The following is a 25,911-nucleotide window of genomic DNA, read 5'->3' as shown; positions in this document are numbered from 1 at the left end:
TATTGTTCTGGAGCCCTAAACTCACTGTTTCCTGGGGTTCCCGGGGTCCTCTGTGCAGTCACCCCATAGCCGTCAGGACGGGGCCAGCCCCGCTGGAGACCCTGGGAGCGGGCGGGGGTCCCCGGCGCCTGCTGCCCTTTGCAGCCTGGCCGGAGCCGGCCTGGATGAGGCCTCAGTCCACCCCCTGGCACACGGGCTCCAGCTCAGGTCAGGAGCGGCCCGGAGGAACCCCGGTCCTCCCGGCCTTCACCAGGGTAAAAATACTCCTGCAGGGCCTCGCCCGCTCTGTACAAACAAGTCAGCGAGGCCCCGGGACTCTGGGCTTTGTTTAAGTTGGCATCTTCGCCCAAGAGAGCCGGCCACCCACCCAGGCCGCTCCCCGCCCCAAAGGGCGGCGGCTGTCAGACAGCCTCCGGGTCGTCTTAGAGCTCCGGGCGGCAGGGCAAGGGCCACCACCGCGCGGGTGGGAGTCCGGGTACTGTGCCCCTGCACAGACTTTCCTGAGAATGCCCCGGAACGTGGAGGATCAGGTCAGAGCGGACCTGGTCAGGCCTCAGCCCCAGCTTTGAGGCCTCAGGCAGTGACCACACACACCTCTCCGCTCCCTAAACCTTCAGATGCGATCAGAGTATCTGCCTCACAGGGACGAAGGAATCCCCTCGCGCCCACAAGGGCCGGCTCAAAGAGAGGGTTATCTGCAGGGACAAGTTGCCCGTCTTTCCCCAAAGGGGTGTGGGGTCTGCCCTGCCCTGCCCAGCAGGTCTACAGAGCAGCTCCTTGTGGCCCCGCTGGTGGGATGTGTGTGTGTGTGTGTCAGAGATCAGATCCTTGTGGCCCTGCCAGGTGTGTGTGTGTGTGTGCGCGCGCGCGCGCGCGCACCCCTGGAATGCTACAGCCGCTCCTTTGAACTTGGTGGGATCTAAATTTGGAGTCTTTGCTTTAATATTAGCTGCTGGCTAAGCTATTGTGTGTTTATTTTCTTAAGCCCTTTCGGAGATTGCCTCCCTCCCAGAAAGGTCTGAATCAGACGTCCCGCAGGACGGTATTAACAAGCTCTGGAAACGCGGTGCGAGGAGGGGCTCGTGGAGGGGGGAGGAGGGAGGTCAGGACGACTCTCATCAGGTCCCTCGCCTGATGACGAGCCCGAGCTTCCAAAAGGACGAGGGGCCAGCCAGCCCTTAGATGGACGCCGCCTCTCGCCCCCTCCACTAGGATGGTGTGCCTGCGTGAGCTGAGGCTGCTTCTGAGGGCAAGTGTGGGCATCCCAGCCCCGTGTCCACAGGAGCAGTGACACGCACGAAACGTCACGACCCCAGTGTATCTTCAGCTCCATCGAGCCCCTCCAGCTGGGCCCACGAGAGAGAGGGGGGCTCGGAGAGGGTCCGTGGGAAAGCTCAGACCCTCTCCTCTGACTCACAGGGCCTTTGACAGGAGATGACACTGACTTCATGCATCAGCAGAAATAAAAGCCAGGGCCCTCGTTTCTCGGAAACCATTATCTGCAGCTGTTTCAACTCAGCCCGTTAAGGTGCCCAGCGTCCGGCGTCTCGAGCCTGGACTTAGCGATCCGAGACACTGATTCAAGAGATGGGGCTGGTTATGCCCCTGCCCCGCCAAAGCCATTCCCTGGGGGCCGTCCCCAGCTGCTCCCCACTCCCCGCAGGGGCAGGAGCAGAGGAAGGAAGCTGTAATCTCTGCTCCTAGAAGTTTTTTATTTTAGAAACGTCCCTCCCAGCAGCTATCTTCAAAGTATACTCTGCAGCTGGTGCAGGCCAAGGAGGAAGTGGCTTGTCCCTCCTCGTTTCAGGATGCTTTCTGGGGACACTCAGCACGGCTGGGAGCCAGAGGCCACGGGCACAGGTAGATGGTGCTGAGAACTTGGTAATGACCCCCCTGAGCCCCTGAGACCCCGGCCCCAGCCTGAGCCAGGGTTCAGCTGAGCATGTGTTCTTAACGTCACTCCAGTCCTTATTTGTGTGTGTTGGGGGGCTTCGTCGGGCTTTGCTGCAGCGCACCAGACCTGTGTTGCATCATGGGGGAGTTTTCATCACAGCACTCAGACTCTAGTTGTGGGTTATGGGCTCTAGAGCACTAGAGCTTAATTGCCCTGTGGCAGGTGGGATCTCAGTCCCCCGACCAGGGATCAAACCCACGTCCCCTGCGCTGCAGAGTGAGAGTGAAGTAGCTCAGTCATTTCCGATTCTTTGTGACCCCACGGGCTGTAGCCTACTAGGCTCCTCCACCCCCGGGATTCTCCAGGCAAGAATGCTGGAGTGGGTTGCCATTTCCTTCTCCAGGGTATCTTCCCGACCCAGAGATTGAACCCAGGTCTCCCTCACTGTAGGCAGACGCTTCACCATCTGAGCCACCAGGGAAGACATTCCATTGCAAGGTGGATTCTTAACCATTGGAAGACCAGGTAAGTGTCTCCAGTCATTAATTCCCTGCAGAAGGAAAGCAGGTGTGATGGCCAAGCCGGCAGTGTGTGCTCACAGGGACAGGCTTCCACAAGTGTTTTCCTACCGCCCATGCTCCTCCAGAACCTCACCACTCCCCCGTGAAGAGGCGTGAGCCCTACTGGAACCGGCTGTCCTGAGAGGCCACACCTCTCCCACGGGACTCCAGGAAGTCCCGCCTTTGGCCGCCAGGGCCCCCAGCCCTGGTCCTCAGCAGCCACGAGACAGCTCCCCCCACCACCACCCCTCCCCAACTGGGCCGTCCCACAAGCCAGACTCTCCAGCCCAGGACCGGGGCACACCTTCCCAGCTCCCTGACCATACCGAGCCTCCTGAGTGGATAGCTATTGGGGCTTTACGCCCCCAGGATACCCGGACCGCCTCCTGTAAGAACAGGGCCTTGCTCTCTGGGGGGGTCTGCCCCAGCACACTTCTGCAAGCCCGGCTCATCTGTCTCTCCATCAGGTACCTCCAGGTCCTCGTGCAAAACAGAATGGAGGTCTGAAGAGCTGCGGCATTGCTGCTCTGTTTCCAGGGTGGAAACACCCCTTTTATGTCTCCCTGGTCTGGGACTTGCCTGGTCAGGTTACAAAGAGGCTTCGGGCTTCCGTGCTTGTGGGACCACCCTCCTGATTATGTGTATTTTGTACTGTTGTTCTTAGAAAGCCTCCCCAAACTAAGCTCTGTGCAAAACGTAGGAGCTGCCCCGTTCTTGTCTCTCCCCAGACGGGAAGATAGCTGCCCCCACCTCCCGGGCCCCCCAACCCTCCCCGCTACCCATCACACCATGGGAGCCCTGCTGTTGGGACTGGAAGCATCTCCGTGGGACTCGTGAGCCACAGCCCAGGGCGGGTGAGAAGGAAAACGGTCAATCTGTCACGAAAACATATCAGATGTACAAGAAGGAGCCTTGGAGAACCGGGAGCAAAATCTGACAGAATTAAAGGCAGACAGATGCCTCTACTGGGACGGTGGGTGTTTTAACATCTAAATCGCTTGTTCTCTCAGCAACTGGCAGAACTAGACCAAAAAACAGACACGGATGTTCTGAACAAAACCCTAATCCCCCTGCCCTCGTGGATGTGGGGTCCAGGCCTCCTGTGTCCAGCTGTCCCAAGAATGGAGCTGGGGTCTGCTCTGCAGGCCCCAGCGGGGCCACACCATCCCGCCGCACCTGGGACCTTCCCCACCCGAGAGTCGGCAAGGGAAACGGCAGGTCTGTGGGCACAGGGTCCCGTAGCGGCAGTGACCACCCCGAGCTTCAGGGAGACGCCCGCGGAAAATGTCAAGGGTCAGGATGCGGTTAGACCGCAGCAGAGGACCCTTTCTATGGGCTCGTGGTGGGCGGGGGTGGGAGGGGTGGGGGGGTGGTCAGTTTAGAGAGAAACACAACGGCCGTGACTTCCCCTCTGAGTGGAGACCCCGTGTGCGGGCTCTGGAAGCTGAGTTTGCAGTAGCTGAGACCCCGGGCTGCAGAAGTGAGTACCTGGCGCCCCACCCACGTCGGGTGGGCCGGAGGATGGCCCTCTGCCAGCCACGTCGTGAGGCCACGTTCGGGCCTGGGGGTGCAGCTGCGTCACCCTCTGCTTCCCGAGTCACCGTCCCTCCTGCCCCTGCCAGGCCTGCGGCACCCCGGCGGCCGGGCAGCGGTGTCTGGGGACAGGTAGGCACTGGACAAGCCACACTGGCCGTGCTAGTCGTCCTCCGCCTTCCGGCGCCGGGGGGGTGACTCGGCCCTGGACGGCCTGCGAGCGCTCAGCCTCCTCCGGAGGGAGGAGAACGTGTCCCCCAGGACCCTGCGCAGCCCCGAGCCGTCGCGGCCACAGGGCAGGTCCTGCCGGGAGGCCGGGAGCCGCCCCGTGAACAGGTCCCAGGGGGCCAGCGCGTCCACGGCGCCATCCACCCGCTCCAGCTCCCCCTCGCTCACGTCCCTCTCCAGGGCCTGGATGCAGGCGGCCAGCCAGCGCCCGTGCTCTGCCAGGGCCTCCCCCGGGCCCTCCGCGGCTGCCAGGGAGCCCAGCCCGTCCTCAGCATCCAGCTCGAGGCCCGCGGGGAAGGCCTGGCTCCAGGCGTCGGGGGACAGGGGCTCCGACAGGCTGCTGCCCGGCTCCGAGTCGCTCTCACAACACAGCCCCGAGTCTGCACTGCAGGGAAGGGTGTCCTCCGACACAGACGGTTCCCCCACCGCCGCTGGGCTCGGCTGCGTCCCTGCTGCCGCTTGTGTCCAGGCGTAGAGTCTCTACGAGGGAGAGACACAGGCTGAGCTGGCCTGACCGGCCACGTCCCTTGCCAGGGAGCCGCCAGGAGACCCACTCGAGGAGACCCCACCATGCCCGTGACCCCGGGCAGATGTCAGACTAGAACCTCTAAAGACAGCAAACTTGCAGGAGCTTTGCAAGCCTGACATATTATTCACGGTTTTCATGATGAATGGATAAGGATGTGTCACATATATACAATGGACTGTTACTCATACAATGGAATATTACTCAGCCATTAAAAAAAGAATGCCATTTGTAGCAACATGGATGCAATTAGATTATCATACTAAGTGAAGTGAGTCAGAAAGAGAAAGGACAGAGGCCATATGAGATCACGTATATGTGGACTCCGAAATACGGCACTAATGAGCCTATCTATGCAACGGACTCACAGAGAAGATTTTCCATTGCCAAGGGGTAAAGGGTGGGGGAGGGAAGCAATGGGAGTTTGGGATTAGCATATACAATTATATATAGGATGCATAAGCAAGGTCTTGCTGTATAGCACAGGAAACTCTAGTCAGTGTCTTGGGATAAAGCATAATGGAAAAGAATATGAAAAAGAATACATATGTATATAACTGAATCACTCTGTGACTCAGAAATTAACAGTGTAAATAAACTATGCTTCCAATAAAAGAAGAGAAAAAGAAAAGGAATCACCACCTGCCTGTGACCTGTGAATTCAGAGCCCCGTCCCCGGGTCTGCAATGGGGCCGATGACCCTGGCTCCCTGGGCCCTTCCGGGCCCCGCTCCCCGCGGCTCCTCGAGCCGGCAGCAGAGGGCAGCACCGCCCGCCGGCCCGGCCCCTGCCCGGGTGGGCGGGATTACTCGCTGCCCGCCCCTCCACGGCCGCTCTGGCTTCCTCCGCTCCCGTCTCCGCCCAAGCAGGGAGAAAGCGATGCTGCGCGGCCCCTCGGTGAGGCCGGCGCCGCCCGCGGACAGCCGTGCAAGGACGGGTCTAGCACGCGGTCAGTGCCCGGTAGAGACCGGCTCTAATTAGAGTTGCTGGGAAACAGAGGAGCCTGGCGCCCCCGATCCCCCTCCGCCGCGGGACAGCCACCAGCACCCGGCCAGGCGCCCGGCCGAGGACTCAGCCGGATCCCGAAAGTCCCCGGAGTGACAGCGCGGGCGTCCACACCGCGCCTTGCCCACTCACCGCGTACCGTCCCCGGCCCCGCCCCCTCACCTCGTTCCCGCCCCGGCCCCGCCCCCTCACCTCGTTCCCGCCCCGGCCCCGCCCACTCACCTCGTACCCACCCCGGCCCCGCCCCCCCACTCGTATCTGCCCGGCCCCTCCCACTCATCTCGTTCCCGCCCCGGCCCCGCCCATTCACCGCGTTCCTGCCCCGCCCACTCACCTTGTACCTGTCCACCAGCCTGAAGCCCAGCAGGTGCTGCAGCTTGCGCAGGCAGATGGGGCAGAGGTCCAGGGGCCGGCGCAGGGCCTCGTCCACGCGCAGCGCGCCCTGCATGAGGCACCGGAGCCAGCGGCAGTTTCCCAGGCCCAGGAGGTGACACAGCTCGTGGCACGTGACCTGAGGGAGACCGGGCCACCGCCTTGCAGCCTGGAGCCCGCCGCCCACCAGAACCCCGGGACCCCTGGGGAGGGGCACACGCTGGCAGAAAGGCCAGCTCTGGGGGCCTGGCAGCATGGAGGTTTGGACATCAAAGAGGCAAGGGCTCAAATCCCAGCCCTGCCTCTTGAGAGCCGTGTGACTGTGGACAGAGCACTTGGCGTCTCTGAGCCTTAGTGTCCATACTCCCTAAAGTGACGGGTGGTCAGCACATTGTGAGGAGTGGCTGTCCATGCACGTCCTTCTGTCCGACTCCACCTCCCAGCCTCTCCCGGGAGCTTGCCGAGCCCCCAGCCCTTCCCCCTTCCTGTCGGCCATCCTCTCCCACCACCTCAGCAGCACGGCCCCCGGCCCCTGTCCGCCGTCCTCTCCACCACCTCAGCAGCACCTGGCCCCCGTCCTCTCCACCACCTCAGCAGCACCTGGCCCCCGTCCTCTCCACCACCTCAGCAGCACCTCAGCAGCACGGCCCCCGGCCCCTGCCCCCGTCCTCTCCACCACCTCAGCAGCACGGCCCCCGGCCCCTGCCCCCGTCCTCTCCACCACCTCAGCAGCCCCTCAGCACCTGGCCCCCGGCCTCCACACCCACCTTGCAGCACTGGACCATCCCCAGGGCGCTGAAGCACACGGCCTGGCCTCCATCCTGCAGGGGCACCTCGGGGCCATCGGCAGCCGCCTCCGCCTCCACCTCCACCAGGTCAGGCGTGCTGGGCCCTCGCGGCAGGAACTCCCCCGAGAACCGGGCAAAGCTGCAGACGCCCACTTCTGGGGGAAGGCAGAGAGGCGGGGGTGCCAGGCGTGGTCTCAGCTCAGGGAGCCCAGGGGCAAAGCTCCCCGCCAAGGAGCACAGGTCCTGAAGGCCCCGCCCTGCCAGGTGTCCCCATGAAGGCGGCCTGGGGCAGACACCTCCCCTCCCGGGGAGGGGCCCTGGGAGCCGCAGCGAGGGGCCGACGTTCCCGGGAGCTCCAGGCCTGTGCCCAAGCCACAGGGCGGAGGCAGGGGCCCCGGGCGCTGGCTCACCGTGCCCCGGAAGGAACGTGCCGAAGGTGAAGGTCCAGGCCTCGCAAGGGTACAGGTCGGACAGCGTGAGGCCCAGCACACACAGAGCATCCCCCGGCTTGCTGCTCTTCAGGAAGGACAGGATGCCATCTGTGGAGACAGGGCCAGAGGGCACAGTGAGGCGGCAACTGGGCGCCCCCGCCCTCAGGCCATTCCCCTCTTCCCCTGCCTGGCACCACCAGCTCATCCCAAAGTCAGACATGCCGGTGACATCCCGTGAGGAACGGTCAGAGCTCAGAGCAGCCAAGGTGCACGGCGTGAAGGGGGCCAGGGGCCTGGCCTCCTCAGGGACAAGAGAGCGCTCAGGGTCTCTGTTCCCAAAAGTGCTTCACAGGAAGAGCCGCGGCAGCCCTGCGCAGCTGACAGACGGCCCTGGAGACGCTGCCTCTCGCCCCCGGGACCCGCGCCTGTGGTCCTTTCGTGGCAGAAGGGACTTGGCAGATGTGATTAAATGAAAGGTCTCCCAGAGGGAAGGTGATCCTAGATTATCCAGCTGGACCCGCTGTAAGACCAGGGTCCTCCCGGGAGCAGCAGGAAGGTCAGAGAGAGACCTGGAGGGGCTGCAGGGCAACGAAGCTGACCTTGATTTTAATTCAGGGAGACTCTGATCCTCGGAGCTGTTAAGAGAATGCGTGTCATTTAAGGTGTTAAGTTACTGCTGAGTAACTACGCATAGCGGGCGTAGACAGACGAGATGCCAGAGATGGAGCTGGGACTGGTGGGGACGTGGAGGAGCCCAGAGACAATGAGCAGAGCAGTGGCAAGTCTACAGCCAGGAGAGGGTCTCGGAGTGATCAGAGCGAGAGGGAGCGAAAGATCCTTTCCATGAGGTGTGGCTATAAAAAGGGGCAGAGAAGAGGGCAGAGGTGAGTCAAGAAGTAGCAGCAGCTCCTCTCCGGGAGAGGGCAGAGGGCTCGGGCAGGGCCGTGATGTGGAGCTGGGCGTCCACCCGTGGACAGGGGGCTTGGGGCTGCAGGCCAGCAGCCGTGCAGGGGGCGTGGAAGTTCCCCTCTGCCTGCATTTCCTCCGCTGGAAAAGCAAGGTCAGAAATAAGAGGAAGGCGGAGACGTGAGGGCCCCAGGCTCACAGTCCCGCGTTACGAGGGGACCGCACAGGCAGGAGGCAGATCTCGACAGCCAGAGCGGGCATGGAGCCAGGGGCTGGGCCTGACAACCTGGGACCCGTTAGCCATGCAACAGGGCACGTGGAGCGCGAAACCCCGGGGGAGGCGTTGCGAGGGAGCTGCTTGAAGCCCCAGCTACAGAGACGACCCTGCTGTCGGTACTGACGAGGCCTAGCCCGGTGCTGTCCACAGGAACACAGTGTGAGCTGAACGTGTAGCTAAGACTTGCTGCTGCTGCTGCTAAGTCACTTTAGTCGTGTCCAACTCTGTGCAACCCCAGAGATGGCAGCCCACCGTCCAGGCAAGAACACTGGAGTGGGTTGCCATTTCCTTCTCCAATAGCTAAGACTTACGTTTTACTAATTTTAAAGTTGATCAGGGCTTCCCTGGTGGTCCAGTGGTTAAGAATCCACCTTGCAATACAAGGGACGCCGGTTCGATCCCTGATCCAGCAAGATCCACCATGCTTCAGCACAACAAAGCCTGTGTGCCCCAACTACCAAGCCCACACGCTGCAAGTACTGAAGCCCACACACCCAGAGCCCGTGCTCCGCACGGAGAGAGTAGCCCCCACTCGACAGGACTAGAGAAAGCCTGCATGTGGCAGTGAAGACCCAGCGATGCCAAAAAAAAATAAAATCTTTAAAAACTAAAAGATCAAATGGATTTTAGCATATGCATTTTAACCTAACATATCCAAAAATTTAATATATCAAATACTAAAAAGTTAGATTGTTTACATCGTTTTTCACGCCGAGTTGTCAACGCAGGTGTGCGTCTGTGTGCTCAGCAGCCACGCGTGGCCGGCGGCCACTGTCCGGACAGCCCAGGTCCAGGTAATGACCTGAGGCGAGTGGCCGAGGCCTTGGAGGAGAGACCGAGAGGTGTCAGGTCTTGGGGTGGTGCTGACAGTGATGCCTGTTAGAGGTTGAGCTGTGACCCCCAGAACGTGACGCGGAAGTCCTGACGCCCGGTACCTGAAACCTGACCTTATCTGGGCCCTGGGTTTGCAGACATGATGGCTTCCCTGGTGGCTCAGAGGTTAAAGCGTCTGCCTCTAATGAGGGAGACCTGGGTTCGATCCCTGGGTCAGGAAGATACCCTGGAGAAGGAAATGGCAACCCACTCCAGTATTCTTGCCTGGAGAATCCCATGGACGGAGGAGCCTGGTGGGCTACAGTCCATGGGGTCACCAAGAGTCGGACACGACTGAGCGACTTAACTTTCAAGTTAAGAAGTCGGCGGGGTGGGTCTGATGCAGTTTGCCCGGAGTCATTATTAGACAACGATAGACACACACAGGCTGTGAGGCAGCTTCAGGCGAGGGACATCGAGGACCGCGGCCACCACCGGGGCTGACCAGGAGGGGGCGGGGGGGCCCTGGAGACATCAGAGGGAGCAGGACCTGCTGACCCGGGCCAGGATTCTGGCCTCCAGGCCGTGAGATGATGCAGTGCTGCTGTTCTAAGCCCCCTGGTGATGTGCTTTGTCACAGTGTCCCCCGGAAACAAACGCAGCCGCGAAACCATGGAATCTGCCACAGGAGTTCAGCCCCTCACAAGCTCTGCGCCCCACCTGCCCCGAGCCTTCCTGGGTCCCCTTCCTTCCCTGCAGTCCATGCAGTGTGGGACTGGGGGTGATCTATTCACCAAGCAGAGGGCAGACTTCTGGACCCCTGCATCTCGGCGCTGGGATCTCCAAGGCCCCTGCGGTGGGTGGGCGGATGCTGGGTTCCTCCCAAGAGGGGCAGAAGCAGCCACAGGCGTGAAGACGTCATGCGGGGCAGGGAGGGGCTGGGCCAAGCCAGTCAGTGCTCAGGCCCCACTCAGACCCTGAGGGGCGGGGGTGGGAGGGCTGTGCCCAGGAAGCGGCTGAAGCTACAGCCGGAACACAGAAAGGAACACACCCCCTTGGGGTGGCACCCACCCTGAACGCCCTGCAGCGACCGCCGGGGTGGGGGGGCCCCCCTGCCCCCCGGCCCCGGCCACTAGAAGACGCCGAACGAGCCGGGCTGTGGGGCCTGACCGGTGCACACATCACACGCACTCACCCGTGTGGAGCTGGAGCCTGTCGGGGTCCTGACCCGGGCGGGACGAGCAGTGGATGGAGGCGGCCGCCACCGAGGGCAGGCATCTGACCTGCAGGCCCAGGAAGAAGGCCTCCGTGCAGCTTCGCAGCTGGTCCAGAAGCACGCTGCCCGCTGGACCCTCGCTCAGACCTGGGGGCAGAGCAGCACCGTCAGCCCTGCCCAGCCCCTTGTCCCCTCCTCAGAGCCCCCACCCGGGACACCGACCCAGGTGGGAGCCAGGAGACCTGTGAGAAAGCGGCCGCAGGTACCCAGAGGCTGCAGGTTCCCATGGGCTGCAGGTACCCACGGGTGCAGGTACCCATGGGCGCAGGTACCTATGGGCTGCAGGTAAATGTGCTTCCGAGCGAGGCTCTGCTTCCGGGGCGGCAGGGCGGCATGGAAGGTCTGGAAGTCCTCAGGGGCCTCGGGGCGGCTAAGGAGCCAGTCGAAGGCCGTGCGGATGAGCAGTGTGCCAAAGAGCGTCCTCTGGGGGTTGTAGGCCTCGGCCAGGAAGAGCCTCTCGGCCGGGGAGAAGGCGGCTGTGTAGAGCTGCCGCAGGGCGGGGTCAGTGGACAGCAGCGCGTCCTTCAGGGCCCGGGGCCCGAAGCTGAACTCCTCGGCCGGCCGGCACTGCAGCATGATGGGCCTGGCCTTGCAGGGCGGCTCACGCACCGCCCAGGGCCTGGCCACCGGCTCGTCTGCAGCCTTCCTGGGGGCCGAGCGTGGCGGCCACGCGGGCTCCCCGCTCACAGACTGGGAGTCGAGGACCCGCGAGGCCTGGCTCCACCTGGCGCTGGGCCTCCTGGCCTGTCGGCGCCTGCAGGGACAGGGATGTGCTCCACTGAGCCCCTGGAAGTTCCCCAGCACCGTGCCAGCAGGGGAGCCACCAGCAGGGAGAGGGGAGGCCCTGAGCCCCTGGGGAGGCCGGGGGGTAGGACGGCGGGGAGGCTGGTGACCGGTCACTGCACTGAGAGGGCTTCCCCCAGACCAGAGGTGCGGGCCAGCGCCTTCGTGTGGATCAGAACACTGCCCCCTCCCACCGCACACCCTGCAGAGCGTCCAGGAAGGGCCCAGCTGCCTGCGCTTGACTGAGTCTCCCCAAAGACGCAGGGGTGGGGCGGGGGGAGCCTCGCCAACAGAGATGGAGGGGGAGTCGACAGAGAGAACAAGCCGGAGGAGCCGCACAGAGAACAGATCGGGACTGAGGCCAGAACGGCAGAGTCCTGATTTAGAAAGTCAGGCAGCGACGCAAACCCGCAAACCCTTCTCTACAGAGCAGAGTGGCGAGGCCTCCCAGCCCGCGCTGGAGAGACAGCAACAGCCTTGCTCTTGTGGGAAGAAAGAAGAAAGGAGCCCACACTCCTCTATGCGTGTGTGCTCAATCGAGCCCCACTCTGTGCGACCCCAAGGACTGTGGCCCGCCAGGCCCGCTGTCCGAGGGATTCTCCAGGCAGGAATCCTGGAGGGGTTGCCATTTCCTCCTCCAGGGGACCTCCCCGCCCAGGGGTCGTCCCCTCCATCTCCTGCACTGGCAGGTGGGTTCTTCATCACACAGACCGCCCACCTTGTTAACCCCGGTTTAAAGCGTTGATCCAGAAAAGAAACTCACACGTACCCACTCATATATGTACAAATAAATATATATACATGTATTCATATAGAGAAGAAAACTAGGTGTATGTATAATTTATAAACCTTCCTCTGGAAAATTATATATGTATGATTTTTTCCAGGGATGTTATACACATGTGTGCATATATACTCACATACTCACACATACGGGTGTATTCTCTTCAGAGTTACTTGCTGGCTTAGATGAGGGGAAGGGAGCCAGGACTGAAGGCTTACTGAGATTCCTGCCAGTGGACAGCATTGCGTATTTCTCTCTGCACATACATTTTACAAATGTAACATCCAATTGTGTGCGAAATCTTACATCCTCTTGACTTAGTGTATGATGAGTGCTCTCCCAAATCCTTAAACAGCCTATTTTTTTTAATGTCATTTTAATGGCTGGCTAAAAACCCTGCAATGTGTACCTGGGTGTGTTTCCATCTCCTCAGGAGACGTTCCTGGAAGATGCTGCGTATGGATGTTTAAGGGCTCTCCGTCTGTGCCACCAAACTGCTTTCCAGAAAGGTCACGCCAGTTTGCAGCCCCATCACCCGCCAAGTTTCTAAGTGCTCAGCAGCAAATAAAAATCATCACCAACAGCACTAAATCCACAGCTCTGCTGCAGACAGGGGGCTGGGGACAGTTACCTTTTTCAAGAGGGTGAAACTGAGGCAGAATAAGGTTAAAACTAGCAACCGAAGCCATGAGCTCCACAGGCAGTGCCCCGGTGAAGAATCCATCTGCCAGTGCAAGAGACATGGGTTTGATCCCTGGGTCAGGAAGATCCCGTGGAGGAGGAAATGGCAACCCACTCCAGTTTTCTTGCCTGGAGAACCCCATGGACAGAGGAGCCTGGAGGGCTACAGCCCATCGGGCTGCAAAGAGCTGGACACTGAGTAACTGAGCAGGAGCGAGCAAGCAAGCAAAGCCACACCACTCACAAGAATCAGAGATGAGACCGGGATGCACCCATCTTCAAGGGCCATGGCTCCTGTTACCCGAAGCTGCAGAGCGCCACCTTCTCCAGACCCCTGCCCTGACCCCGCTCCGTGCCGCCAGACACCAGGGCGACACTGACGGTCTGTAACGGGGTGGACAGCCTGCTCCCGGGCTGTGGGGGAAAACGCCAGGCACCTGAGGACCACAGCGCCACAGCGGCGAGTTCTCCCGGGCGTGGACAGCGTGTGAGGAGGACCCCGTGAGGACGGACCGTGTGAGCAGGAGGACGTGGTCAGCATCCCCAGGGGGCCGGGCAGGCTCCCGGGGTGGAGCCCCTGTGGCACCCTCCCTCCAGCTGACCGTCACTGAGTGGGGCTTGGCCTACACCTGTGGACAGAGCAGAGGGCCCTGGCTGGGGGGCTTAAACTCTAGAGATCCGGGGCAGACAGGAAGAGAAGATAAAAATTAAGGATTGTCTGGTGTGTTGGAAGGTGATAAACGCTACTGGCGAGGAGAGGCTGGCCGGGGCTGGGGCTCAGATGGCCGTGGCTGTGTTGCCTTTGCAAGAGGGTGACCAGTGTGGGTGTCCCTGAGGAGGCACGGCCTGAGCAGACTGGAGGGAGGAGCCGCATAGAGGGGAGCCTGGGAGAGGTCCCAAGTGGAGGGGCATGTGCAAGGGCCCTGCGGCACACGCCCGCGTGTGCACGCACAGACACACAGGGGACTCAGGGCTCTAGGAAGCCCTCCTCCCCTGTGTCCTGGGGGTGGAGAATAGCCCTCCAGGAAGCTTTAGGCATGGTCAGCGGGCTCCGGGCTCCTGGCTGTCCGGGACTCAGGGCCACAGGCACAGAGGGGCTCTCGGGAAACCCTGAGGAGGGAGTGCTCTGAAGGCCAGCAGGGCTCTGGCCTGAACGTGACCCTCTGAGCTTCAGCGCCACTGGGCCTCATTTCCTCGCAGGCACACAGGCCTGGTCCCACTGGCCTCCCTTGCCCAGAGCGAGGCTGGACCGGGCAGAGAGGAGGCAGTGCCAGCTCGCGTCCAGGGCCAGCCTGGAGCATCTGACACCACGCGTACCTCACCGACCTGCTCTGGCTTCTGGATGCAGGTCGTGGGCTCTGCACGGCTGCCCCGGGCTCTCCCAGACCCTCCGCTCACCAGTACCCGCCCCGCACGAGCTGCAGCCGGACGGGAGGCCTCGCCGCCGACCGTTGCGGCTACCCCACTGCCTGGTGTCACGGGCCGTTCAGAACTATGCTTTCTGTAACTGAGTGACTATAAACTCCTCCTGTGGGGCCGCGGGAACCTTCCGGATGCCCAGAGGGTCTGCGTCTCAGCCTCCCCCACGGAGGTGAAAGCGGGACCGAGGCCCCCAACAGAGGACACCCCTCCTCTCAGCTCCACCGTGCTGCAAACCCCAAGGTCACTTCTGGACCCAACACCTCCTCTGAACCCACCGCTTCATGAAACAGAGCTCTCAGTAGTCACACGTCTTACAGGCAAGGGTACGGAGGCTCAGAGAGGGGAGGCCACTTACCCAGGGCTGCACAGCTCATAAGACACGGCGCTCCAGGCTCCGACAGAGGTGTAAGGCAGACAGTAAACGGCAATAAATATTGTCCGTGTCACTCTGGGACTCCCTGCCAGGACCTCCTCCCCCGAAGGGTCTTTCCTGTGGCGCCCACTGCCCGTCACAACCCACGGACCCCGCTCGAGGACTTCGGTGCCAGAGAGCTCCGCAAAGCCTCAGGAAGTGAAAACCGCCTGCTTTTCACCAAAAATTCAAGGGCCAGGGGGTGACTTGGGCCCACACTGTAAACCCCAGGCTCCTCCCAGGTGTGCAGAGAGGGCCAGGTCGTGCGGCCCACAGCGACCCAAGGCACAAGCGGAGTTTCCACCCCAGGAACCGACTACAGCGTCACACCCCGCGGGGGATCCCGAGAACGTTGGGTCATCCGGTTACATCAACCATCTTCTGCATCTGAACTTAAAACCAAGAACCGTGTCAAACGCAGGAACACAGCGTCCTGCCTCCGTCGGCAGCGCACACCTGGCACGCACATCTGCGCCATCGTGAAGGCGGTTTTGACCTGAGGGTCCCCTGCAGGGTCCCTGGAACAGACTGTGAGGACCACTATCGCACTGAATTCTCTACCTGGGACAGCTGATCACAACCCACGAGAACCACGTGGGCACGCCTGTGCCTGGAGCACCCACATGGGAAAACCAGGCCTGGCATGAGCCAGAGACACCCCACAATACCCCTGGGGCAGAGCCGCTGCCCTGCCAGCCATGTAGAAGAGCCTGGAAGAAACGGGCCTTAGCTGCGGACTAGTGCGGGCTGGGGGTCCAGGGGACAGGAGGCTCCAGGTCGCGCCCCAGGGTGTGTGAGATCCTGTCCACTCACTTGGGTCCCACTCTCTCTGGGGTCCGTCCACCCATCTGCCCATACAGTGTTTCCTCTCAAGAGCCCCGGGCGGCCACATTCCCTTCCTGGGTCGCTAAGCGAAACCCTCGTGGGACGCTTCAGTCCTGCCGGGTCATCTCTGCACAAGACCACCCCTCGTGCAGAGGCAGAAGCTGAGCGTGGGCAGAGATGCAGCCGCAGGGCACTGACGGAGGGAGCTGCCACCAGAGCAGGCGCTTCCCCGCCCTCCCCGCTACCTGCACACCGTTAATCTTGGCAACAGAGAACGTTCCGGAAGGGAGACCTCCAGAAACACGGCTGTCTTTCCTGCTCTGCGACATCCATGGCTCTCCTCTGTATACACTGTCAAACGGGACCCCAGCCACCTGCCTGAGCCCCGCCCGCACCGTCTCACTCAAGCTGCACAACACGGGGCGGCTGGGGGTGCTGATATGGTGCCCATGTCTCAGATGGGGAAACTGAGGCCAGGCCCCATTTCAGAGACTTGCTTCACAATGGAGCTGGAACTTTTTTTTTTAACCCCAAATCAACGACCTTTAATTTTAAAAAGTAACATGCTCAAATCAGCAAACTTAGGAAAGAGCCAGAACTCTTAACTATCAAGAGTTAACCTGGTTAACTCTTAACTGTCAAGAGTTAACCTGGTTAAGTCTTAACCAGGTGGGATCTCTCTGCCCTGCCCCTGTTAACACTGGGACTGTGGCCACACTTCTCAGCCCGCCTCCCCTCTCCCTGAGGCACCCACGTCCCCCTCACCTGTCCATGGTCCTGCTCAGAGGCCAGGGAAGGACATGTGTTGATTCCATTCCCACAGGAGGGTCTGCCCCAAAGCCTTCGGCCAGGCACCCACTCCCCTGCCCCCAACCGGGCAATGCCTTAGAGTCAGAGGCAAGAAAGCACGCTCTGGTTCTTGCTATTCTGAATACGCTTTGCAAAACATCCCGGCAGCTGCAGCGAGCTATTCATCACCGCCTGCCTTCCGAGCAGCCCCGTGCTGGAGCCATGTAAAGGCTTTGGGGTTTCACACTTCTCAGGCTCCCGCCTGCTCAGAGGGGCTCCGAGGGCTTTGACTGCAGGGGCCTGGCTGGGCGGCAGACCCCTGCTTCCTGCAGCTGCGCCCACCTCCCGTCCACCCCACCACCAGGCGGACGGCTTCCTCCCTGTGACGGGCCGGCAGGACCTGTCCTCCCCAGCCCAGCCCGAAGGCATTCCCCAGTTCTGCATCTCCGCAGAACCCCATGCCCGGCTTTTCCGGCTGGAGGTGTTGCCTGTTTTCCTGGGGAGCAGCAACTAAGCCTCCTCCCCACTAACACCGAGCGGATCAGGGGGCCCCTCCCCACCCCCAGGCTCGGGGGGAGGCACTCCATGCCCACCTGGGCCGGCCAGGCAGTGCCCTCTTCCCGTGCCTGGCCCCGGGCTCTCCCACAGCCTGTGAGCCCCCATCACCAGGATGGAAGACAGCCCGCGGGTCGCCCTCCCCCCGGGAGCCGAAGGCCAGGAGGGGTACTCCGAGCCCTCTCTTTCCACCGGCTCCCCTCTGCCAGGACCAGGCCGGAAAGTTCCCAGGCGGGCGCGGAGCACAGAGCGCAGCACTGCACCAAACCCTCCTGGGCGCCCCGGTCCGCGCCTCACCTCCCGCGGGCCCCGCGGACCCCGCTCAGGAGCGCGCCCGCCGCCGCCAGGCCGTCCTCGGGGCTTGCGCGGTCTCTTCTAGGTCCTCGGGCTCCCCGCCGCTCCCCGACCTCGCTGCCGGCCAGGCCCAGGGCGCGTGGGCCACCGGAATGGGGAGGGAGGCCTCGTGACGTCAGCACCGAGGGGCCGCCCGTGGGTGCCGCCCCCCTCCCGCCGCTCTGGGGCATCACGCGCGGGCCACAGTGGGCAGGGTGCTGGCAGGGGTCCCTGGGCCTCAGACGTGGGCTTACAGGCGCTGACCTCTGCTGATCCCCGTACAGCCGGCCAGGGACGCCCCTGCCACTCGCAGAAACACCGGGGGAGGGGCGGGGCCTGAGATCTTAGGGCCACACAGATGAGAGGGGTAAACCAGAGCCACCCAGAAGGGCCCCTGGTGAGACAGGTAAACCGGATCTGCCCAGGGAAGGTCCCCAGGTGAGACTGGTACGGCGCTGGCATCAGGGTTACCCAGCGCTGCACGGCCATAGCTCCAACCAATGCCGCACAGCCTAGCCCGGCCATTACTACCCCCCACCCCACCCTGGGAACCTTGTCTGGTGGCCTCCCTATTAAAATGTGATAATGATTTTTTTTTTTTAGTATATATATGCCAGGCATAATATATACACTAAATGCTTTAAATGTATTATCTCAGGTCTGTGAGATAACTATCCTTTTTGTCTCCATTTTATAGATGAAAAACTGAGAAAAAAAAAAAAAACTGAGGAGAGGGCAGGGGAAGGGGCAGGCCCAGCCAGAGGCAGAGCAGCGGGGCTGAGCACCCCCAGGGGGGCGCAGGCGGGGACCCACCCAGCAGCCTGGGCTCCGTGTTCGGTGCCCCTTTACAGCTGAACGCCATGGGCCCCCGACACGGTCCAGTGGGTGTGTGTCCTGGGGGCTGAGAGCAGGGCACCCCAGGGTCACCTGGGTGACCGGGAAGAGCCTCCCGCCTCCTGGAGGAGCTTTCCCCTGCATTTTGGGAGGCGAGGAGCCGCCTGCCCGGTTTCCATAGTCTCTCCCCAAAAGGGTCCTGTCTGCGGGGGCGGGCCCCCCGAGGGAGGGGCCTGGTCCTCAGGACACGTACCTTGAGTGAGGGCCGCCATCTGTCCCGTCTCCGGCTCATCGTGGCTGGTCAGCAGCCTCCTGCCTGGTCCCCAGAGCTACCTGGGGCCACCACCCCAGGGTGGGAAGAGCCTGGCCGTGAAGGCCCGCATCATCACGGGCCCCAAGGGGGAGACGCTCCCTCCAGCTGCCCTTTATCTCTTTGGAAACCTTTACGATAAGGGCTTCCTTTGAGGCGAATGTTGCCCCGGCTCTGGACTGCCAGCTCCCAGGCCTTCCCGGCAGCCCGCCCACCCCCGCCTGCCTGGCCTCATTCTGGAGAAATGCCCCACGCGTGGCTGAGGGGTGTGTCACCGTCATCCCCAGCATTGCTGGGGAATTTTGTTTAAGCCTTAAGAAACGATCCTATAACAATAGACATCCATTGTAGAAGATGCGAAAAGTTCTAACAAATTTAAGAAACAAAAAAGACCCCATAATCCAACCATCAAGAGGTTACTTCTCTTAACTTCCTATTAGACATGCTTCAAATAATTTTTCTCTCAGCATTTACACAGAATTTTTAAGGAATGCGCTCTGCATATTTTGCTCTGCTGGAGGCTTTATCACATGATACCTTTCCCTGTCAACTGCCAGAAATCAGAGGTTCCTCAAAAAACTAAAGATGGCTCAGATGGTAAAGAATCTGCCTGCAATGCAGGAGACCAGGGTTCAGTCCCTGGGTCAGGAAGATCCCCTGGAGAAGCGAATGGCAACCCACTCCAGTGTTCGTGCCTGGAAAATCCCATGGACAGAGGAACCTGGCAGGCTACCCTCGATGCAATTGCAAAGAGTCGGACATGACTGAGCAGCTACAACTTTCACTTTTTCCCCCCAAAAATGAAAAGTTGCCATATGATCCATCAGTCCCACTCCTGGACATAGATCCAGACCAAACTCTAATCCAAAAAAAGACACACAGCCCCACGTTCACCGCAGCAGATTCACAACAGACAAAACAGGGAAGCAACCTAAGCGGCCGTCGACACAGGAGTGGACGCAGAAGATGCGGCCCTCGTGCACAGTGGAGCGCCACTCGGGCGTGAGAAAGAACGGGATAGTGCCATCTCCAGCAACAGGGACCAACCAGAGACGATCACACTCAGTGAAGTGAGTCAGAAAGAGAAGGGCAGACACCGTAGGGTACCACTCTCATGTGGACTCTAAAATATGGCCCAAATGAACTTACCTACGAAACGAAAACAGACTCACAAACATAGAGACTAGGCTTGGGGTGCCACGTGGGAGCGGGGAGGGAGGGATTGGGAGCTCAGGGCTAGCGGGTGCAGACTGATATACAGGATGGTAGACAAGGTCCTCTTGTATAGCCTGGGGAACTCTATTCAATATTCTGATAAACCATGATGGGAAAGAATGTGAAAAAGAATTTACATGTATAACTGACTCACTCTGCTGCACAGCAGAAATTAGAACACTGTAAATCAACTACATGTCAATAAAGTTGTTTTAAAAGATACAAGTTTAAACATACGAAAGTAAATAAACCCAGTGGCAGGACTCCTCCTGAGAGACAGACGAGGAGAGGCACAGAGGGAAGGCCAGGGACACCAGAGGCAGAGGTGAAGGGTGAGGCCGTGAGCGGAGGGACCCCCGAACCCGGCAGAGCCAGGAAGGACCCCCACCCAGAGCCTCTGGAAGGAGGCCCTCCCCTGGCTTTGACTTTGGACTCCATTTAAGAAAATTAATTTCTGTTATTTTTCAAACATGTATTTGGCTGCACTGGGTCTTCGCCCCTTTCCGTGGGCTCTTACTGCGGTGCATGGACTCTCTAGTTGCGGCATGCTGGCTTAGTTGCCCCAGGACACGTGGGCTCTTAGTTCCCTGACCAATGATCGAACCCCTTCCTCTGCACTGCAAGGCAGATTCTTAACCATGGGACCCCCAGGGAAGCCCCCACGCTGCCCTGTTTATGGTCATTTGTTACAGCAGCCTCAGGAAAGGAGTGTGTGTGTGTGCGCACTCGGTCATGTCCGACTCTGCAACCCCATAGACGGTAGCCCGCCAGGCTACTCTGTCCACAGGATTCTCTGGGCAAGAACACTGGAGTGGGTTGCCATTCCCTCCTCCAGGGGATCTTCCCGACCCAGGGATGGAACCCATGTCTCTAACATTGGCAGGATTCTTTACCACCAAGCTGTAGGAAACGAATGGAGTTGGAAAATAAGAAGATGCTTCCTATGGTTATCCTAGGGTGAGGAAAACATCCAGAATGCTCTCGGCACTCAGTGGCTCCTTACAGCACTCATCTGGCCGAGGCTTGGACACCTGCTGTGCTTTGGGGAGTGGGGACCGGGCACTTCCCTTCTGTCCATGGGCAGCAGACAAGGGTGAAGACGGACGTCCTGTGGGCACAGACAGGGACAGAGGGGCTGAGGGGCTCGTGCCATGTGTAATGGGCAAGATGAGCTGAGCAGGGTCTCTGGGCAGAGATGGGGTCCTGCCGGCCAGAGGAACAGCACAGCCAAAGATCTGGACGTCAGGGTGGCAGGGCCTTCGGGGAGTGGGATCTCGGTGGTTTGGAGTAAAGCAGGCAGGGATCCAGGGGGTGGGGCTCTGTGGGGAGGTGAGAGCCGGGAGGTGAGGGGCAGGGACCTGGAACAAGGGTCTCACTAGGGCTCCGGGAGCAGTGGGTTGGGGAGGGGTAGGCAGGTGATGTTCAGGTGGGCAGCAATGGGGGCTGAGTCAGGGTCCAGGCAGGGGGATGTGGGAGCACCTCGGGCCTGGAGGACTTGGGGCCCGCCTGAATGGGGAGCAGGGGTGTGGTGCCAACCTCCTCCGGGTCGTGGGCGCCCTACTCGGGCCTCAGTTTCCCCAGGCCTCCTGGGGAAGTGCCCAATGGCCATGTAAAGTGACCGTTTCCTGAGTACCCACTCCATGCCAGTGCACACGGGGCACCCTGCGACCTCCCCCTGGAGCTCAGAGCTGGCTGGGGCTCCCCACAGCCTGGGGAACTCGGAGGTCCCCCACATCAGAGGCAGGATGAGTGGGCCTGACATGCAGCCCAGGCCAAGAAGGGCCCCCCATGGGTGTGGCGGGCAGAGCGGGAAGGGCCTCCACCTCCCGCACCCTGCCTGTGAGGACGCCTTCAGAGCTCCGGGTCAGCATTCGCTCGGGCGCCAAGGTCTGGAATCCCGTGTCCCTCAGGGAGCAGCCAGGCCAGCTGGGCTGCGGGGGTGGGCTCACCTCAGGTACCCCCAACACACACATACACCATATACACACTCACACACACATACACACTTGCACACACACACATACATACACACACACATACACATTCACACTTGTACCTAGATACACACTCACACAGACATATACACACACATACATACACACACTCACACACACATACACACTCACACACAGAGACATACACACACAGACATATACACATGTGTACACACATGTATACACACAGACATATACACACACTCACACACACTTACACACTCATAAACAGAGACACACTCACACACAGAGACACACTCACACACATACACACTCACACACATACACACTCACACAGATACACAGACATACACTCACACACAGAGACATATACACAGAGACATATACACACGCGCACACACATACACATTCGCACTTATACATACAGATACACACACACATAGACATACACACACACACTCACACATGCATGCATACAGATACACACACAGACATATACACACACGCATGCACACACACACTCACACACATATACACACACATACACATGCATACACACATATACACTCACATACACTACACACACACTCACACACACATACACATACACACACACATAGACACATATACACACTCACACATACACACATGCATACACACACACACATAGACATATACATACATATATACACTCACACACATGCACACATGCATACATACACACACACACTCAGACATATACACACACCAGTGAGCCCGCCCCTCCTGGTGGCAGCAGGGGTCCCTTCCCAGCATCCACAGGCTCAGTAAAGGCTGGGGAAGGGCGTGGGGGTCCTTGGCCTCCAGAGGGCAGACCCCTGCCCCGTGTTTGCATCTGCCTCTCCTCCTGGGCCTCTTACCCCCCCACCCCCCCATCCTCACCCGACAGTGGTCCCTGCGGGCAGGGGGGCCAGAGGCATCCCACAGAAACAGAGAAGAGGCGGGGCTCGGCGGCTCTTGCGGAGCACGCCTCGGAAGCAGCTCCCCGCCTGGCGACACGGTCCCCGCAGGCCAGTCTGGACTCTGGGAACCGGGCGATGCTCCCCTTGGATCTGAATGTTGCCTGTGCAGGCTCTGGGGAAGCTTGGCCCCTGCTGTCTCGTCCCCAACAACGACGGCTCTGTCCCCAGGTGCCCAGGGCAGGGCAGGCACGGGGGTTCCCAGAACCGAGGCCGCATCCTGCTCAGCGGCAACAGGGCTGACTCCAGGCAAACAGCGGCCTCCCCTTTGCCCCACCCAGGTCCTCACCCAAGGACGTAGGCCATCCAACCCCCACCTGGGTGGTCACAAGGGCTGATGGAGCAGCCAGGACGTGGGCATCGCGGAGAGGAACACCATCTACACTCACTCTGATGGTTTAACCTGAGACCCCTGCCCAGCGCAAGTGGCCCAGCGCATGTTTGGTGGACACAGGGGGCTCGCAATATGGGAACCTGGCCAGGGATCCTGCCTGAGGCCATCTCCCTGAGATTTGGGGTGTCCTCACCCCCACAGATGACCTGAGACCCCTGCCCCACAGGGAGACCCGGGAGGCCCAGCGTCCAGTAGAAGACCTTGAGGCCATGGGCTCCCCGGGCAGGCCTGTGAGGACCCGGGGCCCTGGCCACACAGAGCCCTGCCTCCGGGGGTCCCAGCTGTGTGGCCAGTTTCAGTACTCAGAGCCCACAGTCCAGAAGCTTCTCCAGGCAGGCACAGGAGGGGTGGGAGTGGTTGGGGAAGGAGATGAGGGGAGGGTCCCAGGTGAAGGCAGAGGCTGCCTGAGGAGGCCAGGCTGCATCCGGTCGGCCCCCGAGACACCCCTCGACGGCCCCCCGCCCCAGGCCGGGCCTCCCATGGCCCGTCCAACCACACGCCCAGAGCGGGATGAAGCCACGTGGCCACAGAGCCTTTCAAGGACCCCCCGAATCTGAGGATGAAGCCCAGCCTTCCCCACAAGCTGTGAGGGTCCTGGCCACCCCGCCTGCCATGTCCCAGGCTTGCCGGCTCTGTCTGACCCAGACACCACCCTCTTTCTCCCTCTGGGGTCCCTCAGCCTAGAAGGCACCCAGCCCCTGCAACCCCGGCACGGATTCCCGAGTCAGGGTGAGCCCCAGCCTGGTGGGGGACCACGGAGCCCGGCTGCCACTCCTAACTGCCCCCTGTCCACCCTGGCCCCTTCTCTCCCGCTTGGTCTCACCTCCAGGTCTCTGCTTGCAGTCCCACCCCCTCGCCCTCACAGGGAGGACCCCCACCCCTCACTTAGGTGTCAGGCCCCACGGCTACTTCCTCCCAGGCGCCCTCCTGACACGCACTGCCACCAACACACAATTACCTGGTCAGTCTGTCTCCGGCCGTGAGAGCACGCTGGGGGTTTTGTGTTCCCCTGAGCGGCTAGTGCAACGCCCAGCCCATAGTGAGCGCTCAGCCCAGGCGGGCGCACTGCCACGCGTCACAGCCCAGCATGCACACCCCTGTACACACCCCATGTCCCTGCCGCACACGGCTCTCCGAGCACGTCCACACAGACATGCTGGCCTCCAGGCACACACACGCATGCACATGCATGCTTGCACTCACTCCCAGCGTGCCGCACACACGCCCCTCCACACACAGGGCGCTCAGGCTGTGCACACACGGGCACACACACAGCCGAGCTTGCTTGCTCACGCCGTCCCCGCCACCCTCACTCCGACAGGCGCCTGAGCTGCTGTTTGCCGCCTCTGCCTGCTGGCGTGTTTGCCAAGCAGTTTCCATGGCGACACATCTCAGCTCGGCCGGGAGCAGGGAAGACGGCCTCAATGGAGGGGACAGGCCTCGAGGTCTCTGCATCCACCAGCTCCACCGGCAGGCAAGGGCGCGTGCTCCCCGAAGTGGAGATACCGCCCCTGCCCCAGCCTGGATGAGGCTGGCACCTGAGGAGGCGGCTCTGGAACTTCTGGGCTACATGCTCCAGGGCGAAGGTCACTCAGTCATTCAACAAACCCTATATGCCGGCTGCACAGTCACCTGAGGCACAGGCCTGGCTCACCGAAGCTTGCAGTGAGGCCAGACCGTCGTCCCGGCATCTGGCTGAAGGCCCATCCCACAGGTCAGTGGTCCCTGAGCACCGAGGCCTGGCCACCCACCCTCCACTTACATGGGGCAAGGAAGCCGTGCTCCCCACCCGCCCACCCACTGGAAGACCAAACGCAAAAGCGACCGATTTTGCACCCCCGCCTGAACCTCCATCCTCTGTGCCACAATGCCTGTGAAGGAGGGAACCCGCCCCGTAACTGGCCTTGGCCACCGGAGGCGACAGCGACACCATGTGGGGCTCAGCCACAGGGCGGTGTGCTCCTGCCTGCTCTCCCGTGGGCTCTGCGGTAGCACGAGAACAAGCCTGGGCTGGTCTGCAGCAAGGGGAGGAGACACAGGGGCTCCTGGCTGAGCCTACCACCCCCCAACCCGCCACAGAACGAGCCCAGAGCAGCAGTCCTGCCAGGTTGGCCTCAAGACCCTTCAGATACAAGAAAGCGTGGTTTTCAGTTGCTGGCCTGAGATTGCTTGTTACGCAGCAGTAGCTGACAGACACACCCTCTTCCAAGGGCCTCATGCAATCAGCACAGGCCAGAGCGCGTGGCTGTCCACAGACCCACCCTGTGCCCGAGCCTGGCGGTGGAGAGGACCACCGCTGCCTCCTGGGAGCCCACAGCACTTCAGAGAGGCGGGGTGAGCCGCCCAGGTGCTGCGATGTGTGGGAGCAGGTGGGCATGGCCACAGAGCCTGGCTGGAGCAGAGCTCCCTGTTTCCCTCCCCTTGGACACCTGTTTGCAAACATTACTTCCTGGGTAACTATGCCTCAGTTCAGTTCAGTTCAGTTCAGTTCACTCAGTCGTGTCCGACTCTTTGTGACCCCATGGACCGCAGCACACCAGGCCTCCCTGTCCATCACCAACTCCCGGAGCTTACTCAAACTCATGTCCATTGAGTTGGTGATGCCATCCAGCCATCTCATCCTCTGTTGTCCCCTTCTCCTCCTGCCTTCAATCTTTCCCAGCATCCGGGTCTTTTCCAGTGAGTCAATTCTTCCCATCAGGTAGCCGAAGGATTGGAGTTTCAGCTTCAGCATCGGTCCTTCCAATGAATATTCAGGACTGATTTCCTTTAGGATGGACTGGCTGGATCTCCTTGCAGTCCAAGGGACTCTCAAGAGTCTTCTTCAACACTACATTTCAAAAGCATCAATTCTTCGGCGCTCAGCTTTCATTATAGTCCAACTCTCACATCCATACATGACTACTGGAAAAACCATAGCTTTAACTAGATGGACCTTTGTCGGCAAAGTGATATCTCTGCTTTTTAATATGTTGTCTAGGTTGGTTATAGCTTTTCTTCCAAGGAGCAAGAG

General features: G+C 60.6%; 1 protein-coding gene and 1 long non-coding RNA gene across 2 annotated transcripts; one reads left to right on the top strand and one right to left on the bottom strand.

Annotated features, from left to right (window-relative positions):
• Window positions 1-2,300: 2,300 nt before the first annotated feature.
• Window positions 2,301-3,758, top strand: LOC147344701 (uncharacterized). The gene is made up of 2 exons (XR_015154982.1): window positions 2,301-2,419; window positions 3,183-3,758. It is a non-coding gene; the product is annotated as an uncharacterized LOC147344701 (long non-coding RNA).
• Window positions 3,350-17,290, bottom strand: AMZ1 (archaelysin family metallopeptidase 1). Its single transcript, XM_086376783.1, has 7 exons — window positions 17,157-17,290; window positions 10,881-11,362; window positions 10,528-10,695; window positions 7,316-7,444; window positions 6,885-7,060; window positions 6,080-6,256; window positions 3,350-4,695 (listed from the first exon to the last, which is right to left on the bottom strand). Exons 2-7 carry the CDS (start codon window positions 11,182-11,184, stop codon window positions 4,150-4,152), a joined length of 1,500 nt encoding a protein of 499 aa, XP_086232909.1. The 5' UTR covers window positions 11,185-11,362; window positions 17,157-17,290; the 3' UTR covers window positions 3,350-4,149.
• Between the last annotated feature and the right edge of the window lie 8,621 nt (window positions 17,291-25,911).

This window comes from Bos grunniens, chromosome 25, assembly GCF_055505025.1.
Source record: "Bos grunniens cultivar Pamir isolate PY7600 chromosome 25, Bosgru_T2T1.0, whole genome shotgun sequence".
NCBI lineage: Eukaryota > Metazoa > Chordata > Mammalia > Artiodactyla > Bovidae > Bos > Bos grunniens.
This window is presented reverse-complemented; position numbering and strand designations above follow the sequence as displayed.

Bases quoted from the DNA above. Each gene is read 5' to 3' on its own strand.
- AMZ1 (XM_086376783.1), bottom strand. From the start codon at position 11,184: ATGCTGCAGTGCCGGCCGGCCGAGGAGTTCAGCTTCGGGCCCCGGGCC. The intron at 7,445-10,527 runs GTGAGTGCGTGT...CTGTCTCCACAG, and splicing joins CAGGCTCCAGCTCCACACGG to ATGGCATCCTGTCCTTCCTG. The intron at 7,061-7,315 runs GTGAGCCAGCGC...GCCTTCCCCCAG, and splicing joins CACGTTCCTTCCGGGGCACG to AAGTGGGCGTCTGCAGCTTT.